Genomic DNA, 4,959 nt, shown 5'->3' with positions numbered 1-4,959 from the left:
AGGGAGAGAGAGAGAGAGAGAGAGAGAGAGAGAGAGAGGGAGAGAGAGAGAGAGAGAGAGAGAGAGAGCGAGAGATTGGACAAGGGAGAGAGAGAAAGAGGGGGTGAGAGAGAGAGAAAGAGGGGGTGAGAGAGAGGACATCAGCTCCTCAGAGGAGGGGGGGGGGTTGCAACAGCCAATCAGGGGACACATTTAGCGCCATGGGACTTGCCTCAGACCGACAGAGAGACACTCAAAAGAGAGAGAGAGAGAGAGAGAATCAAGGAGAAAGAGAGACTGAAAAAAGAGAGAGTCGAGAAGAGAATCAAGGTGAAATAGAGCGAGGCGGTGTAAAGGTCAGCGTGGGAGGGAGGGTGAAGGTCAGAGGTCGCGGCACACTGAACATAAAGACAGTAAGTCAAACCCCAGCAGTCTCTCACCGCACGCAGGACAACGAGAAGAGAGGAGGAAAAGAAAGGAAGAAAGAAGAGGAGAGGAAGAAGAAGAAAGGAGATAAGGAGGGAGAGGAGAGAAGGAGGTAGAAGAGGAGAAGAGGAGAAGAGGAGAGAAGGAGAAGAGGAGAAGAGGAGAGAAGGAGGGAGAGGAGAAGAGGAGAAGAGGAGAGAAGGAGGGAGAAGAGGAGAGAAGGAGAAGAGGAGAAGAGGAGGGAGAGGAGAAGAGGAGGGAGAGGAGAAGAGGAGAAGAGGAGGGAGAGGAGAAGAGTAGAAGAGGAGAAGAGGAGAAGAAGAGAAGAGGAGAGAAGGAGGAAGAGGAGAAGAGGAGAGAAGGAGGAAGAGGAGAAGAGGAGAAGAGGAGAGAAGGAGGAAGAGGAGAAGAAGAGAAGAGGAGAGAAGGAGGAAGAGGAGAGAAGGATAAGAGGAGAAGAGGAGAAGAGGAGAAGAGGAGAGAAGGAGGAAGAGGAGAAGAGGAGAAGAGGACATGCCACAGAACTTGGTGCTGGAGGGCGGGCCTCCCTGGGGCTTCAGACTGGCAGGTGGATCTGAACACGGTCAGCCAATCACCATCAGCCGGGTGAGTGATTGACAGCAGGGGTGGGAGGGGTTAAGGGATGAGGTCACAGACCCCTTTTGAGATGGAATGAGAGAGAGAGATAGAGAGAGAGAGAGAGAGAGAGAGAGAGAGAGACAGAGAGAGAGAGAGAGAGAGAGAGAGAGAGAGAGAGAGAGAGAGAGAGAGAGAGCAAGAGGTCAAATGCCACAGCAGTGATATCATAGAGATAGACATGGAACCCACACGCACACGCACACACACACACACACACACACACACACACACACACACACACACACACACACACACACACACACACACACACACACACACACAACTTGATAAACATAATAGCCATGCCTATGTCTCTCTGTCTCTCTCTGCCTCTCTCTCTCTGTCTGTGTCTCTTTCTCTCTCTCTCTCTCTCTCTCTCTCTCTCTCTCTCTCTCTCTCTCTCTCTCTCTCTCTCTCCCTCTCTCTCTCTCTCTCTCTCTCTCTCTCTCTCTCTCTCTCTCTCTCTGGGAACAACCTGCTTTGACACAGACTCACCAGCAGGTGTCAGGCTGCTGTGTTCTGAGTCTGACGCTTCTTGTCGAGCGCCTCTCTCTCTTCAGACGAGGTGGATGACACCCAAACAGACAGGGTCTCCATGGTAACAGCTAACATCCAGCACGCTGTTGATTGACAGAAAAGCACCTGACCCATCCTGCTAACCCATCCTACTAACCCATCCTGCTAACTAGGGATGTCCCGATCCGATCACGTGATTTTCCGAAGATCGGGATTGGCAAAAAAAAATGTACTTTTTTTTTTTTTTTTTTTTTTATTCAACAAACATGACCATGTTCATGTCTTAAACTCATACTGAGGCCTTAGTTTTGGTTTTAAATTGCATATCATGATTCATTTATTTATTGTCACACAGAGCAGAAGAATTTTGCCAAAACAAACCAATAGTATCCAGCTGCAGAACGGCAGACCAGCCACACTCTCAGACCCAAATACATTTTTTCTTTTCTTTTTTTTATCCCAATTTCTCACATTACATTCACCCTGAATGTTGACGTTATCCAGGTGAAAAGTTAACTTCATAAATTATTTGATGTATAATTAAATCAAAGGAAATGCGTTTGGGTATGAGAGTGTGGCTGGTCTGCCGTTCTGCAGCTGGATACTATTGGTTTGTTTTGGCAAAATTCTTCTGCTCTGTGTGACAATAAATAAATGAATGATGATATGCAATTTAAAACCAAAACGAAGGCCTCAGTATGAGTTTAAGACGTGAACATGGTCATGTTTGTTGAAAAAAAAATATATATATATATATATATATATATATAGGCTATAGCCTATATTTAATTTTTGATTTTTGATTTTTTGATCGGATCGGGAAATATCGGTATCGGTAGATATTCAAAATCACATGATCGGGATCGGATCGGGAGCAAAAAAAACGTGATCGGGACATCGGGACTGCTAACCCATCCTACTAACCCATCCTGCTAACCCATCCTGCTAACCCATCCTGCTAACCCATCCTACTAACCCATCCTGCTAACCCATCCTGCTAACCCATCCTGCTAACCCATCCTACTAACCCATCCTGCTAACCCATCCTACTAACCCATCCTGCTAACCCATCCTACTAACCCATCCTGCTAACCCATCCTACTAACCCATCCTGCTAACCCATCCTGCTAACCCATCCTGCTAACCCATCCTACTAACCCATCCTGCTAACCCATCCTACTAACCCATCCTGCTAACCCATCCTACTAACCCATCCTACTAACCCATCCTACTAACCCATCCTGCTAACCCATCCTACTAACCCATCCTGCTAACCCATCCTGCTAACCCATCCTGCTAACCCATCCTACTAACCCATCCTACTAACCCATCCTGCTAACCCATCCTACTAACCCATCCTACTAACCCATCCTACTAACCCATCCTGCTAACCCATCCTACTAACCCATCCTGCTAACCCATCCTACTAACCCATCCTACTAACCCATCCTGCTAACCCATCCTACTAACCCATCCTGCTAACCCATCCTACTAACCCATCCTGCTAACCCATCCTGTTAACCCATCCTGCTAACCCATCCTACTAACCCATCCTGCTAACCCATCCTGCTAACCCATCCTACTAACTAACCCATCCTACTAACCCATCCTACTAACCCATCCTGCTAACCCATCCTGCTAACCCATCCTGCTAACCCATCCTGCTAACCCATCCTGCTAACCCATCCTGCTAACCCATCCTACTAACCCATCCTACTAACCCATCCTGCTAACCCATCCTACTAACCCATCCTACTAACCCATCCTACTAACCCATCCTACTAACCCATCCTGCTAACCCATCCTACTAACCCATCCTACTAACCCATCCTGCTAACCCATCCTGCTAACCCATCCTGCTAACCCATCCTGCTAACCCATCCTACTAACCCATCCTGCTAACCCATCCTGCTAACCCATCCTGCTAACCCATCCTGCTAACCCATCCTGCTAACCCATCCTGCTAACCCATCCTGCTAACCCATCCTGCTAACCCATCCTACTAACTAACCCATCCTACTAACCCATCCTACTAACCCATCCTGCTAACCCATCCTGCTAACCCATCCTGCTAACCCATCCTGCTAACCCATCCTGCTAACCCATCCTGCTAACCCATCCTACTAACCCATCCTGCTAACCCATCCTGCTAACCCATCCTACTAACTAACCCATCCTACTAACCCATCCTACTAACCCATCCTGCTAACCCATCCTACTAACCCATCCTACTAACTAACCCATCCTGCTAACCCATCCTACTAACCCATCCTACTAACTAACCCATCCTGCTAACCCATCCTGCTAACCCATCCTACTAACCCATCCTGCTAACCCATCCTACTAACCCATCCTACTAACTAACCCATCCTACTAACCCATCCTACTAACCCATCCTACTAACCCATCCTACTAACCCATCCTACTAACCCATCCTGCTAACCCATCCTACTAACCCATCCTACTAACCCATCCTACTAACTAACCCATCCTACTAACCCATCCTACTAACCCATCCTACTAACTAACCCATCCTACTAACCCATCCTACTAACCCATCCTACTAACCCATCCTGCTAACCCCATCCTACTAACCCATCCTGCTAACCCATCCTACTAACCCATCCTACTAACTAACCCATCCTACTAACCCATCCTACTAACCCATCCTGCTAACCCATCCTACTAACCCATCCTACTAACCCATCCTACTAACTAACCCATCCTACTAACCCATCCTACTAACCCATCCTACTAACTAACCCATCCTACTAACCCATCCTACTAACCCATCCTACTAACCCATCCTACTAACCCATCCTACTAACCCATCCTACTAACCCATCCTACTAACCCATCCTGCTAACCCATCCTACTAACCCATCCTACTAACCCATCCTACTAACCCATCCTACTAACCCATCCTACTAACCCATCCTACTAACCCATCCTACTAACTAACCCATCCTACTAACCCATCCTACTAACCCATCCTACTAACTAACCCATCCTACTAACCCATCCTACTAACCCATCCTACTAACCCATCCTACTAACCCATCCTACTAACCCATCCTACTAACCCATCCTACTAACCCATCCTGCTAACCCATCCTACTAACCCATCCTACTAACCCATCCTACTAACCCATCCTACTAACCCATCCTACTAACCCATCCTGCTAACCCATCCTACTAACCCATCCTACTAACCCATCCTACTAACCCATCCTACTAACTAACCCATCCTACTAACTAACCCATCCTACTAACCCATCCTACTAACCCATCCTACTAACCCATCCTGCTAACTAACCCATCCTACTAACTAACCCATCCTACTAACTAACCCATCCTACTTATTGATCTCTAACATCAGTGTCCATTTTAACCATACCT

The 4,959-nt window shown here is 47.3% G+C and overlaps 1 protein-coding gene across 1 annotated transcript in view; it reads left to right on the top strand.

Moving 5' to 3' along the window:
- Positions 1–904: 904 nt before the first annotated feature.
- The window catches only part of LOC311247552 (PDZ and LIM domain protein 3-like), a gene marked incomplete at its 3' end in the record, with an annotated part of 5,956 nt that continues 1,901 nt past the window's right edge, over positions 905–4,959 (top strand). Inside the window, exon 1 of the mRNA XM_084338589.1 lies at positions 905–1,011. Coding sequence (XP_084194715.1) covers positions 919–1,011 — 93 coding nt within the window. The remainder of the gene's footprint in view (positions 1,012–4,959) is intronic.

Source organism: Notolepis coatsorum, assembly GCF_963971535.1.
Source record: "Notolepis coatsorum genome assembly, contig: SCAFFOLD_3675, whole genome shotgun sequence".
Classification (NCBI taxonomy): domain Eukaryota; kingdom Metazoa; phylum Chordata; class Actinopteri; order Aulopiformes; family Paralepididae; genus Notolepis; species Notolepis coatsorum.
Note: the sequence above shows the minus strand (reverse complement) of the source record. Positions and strands in the feature narration are given on the sequence as shown.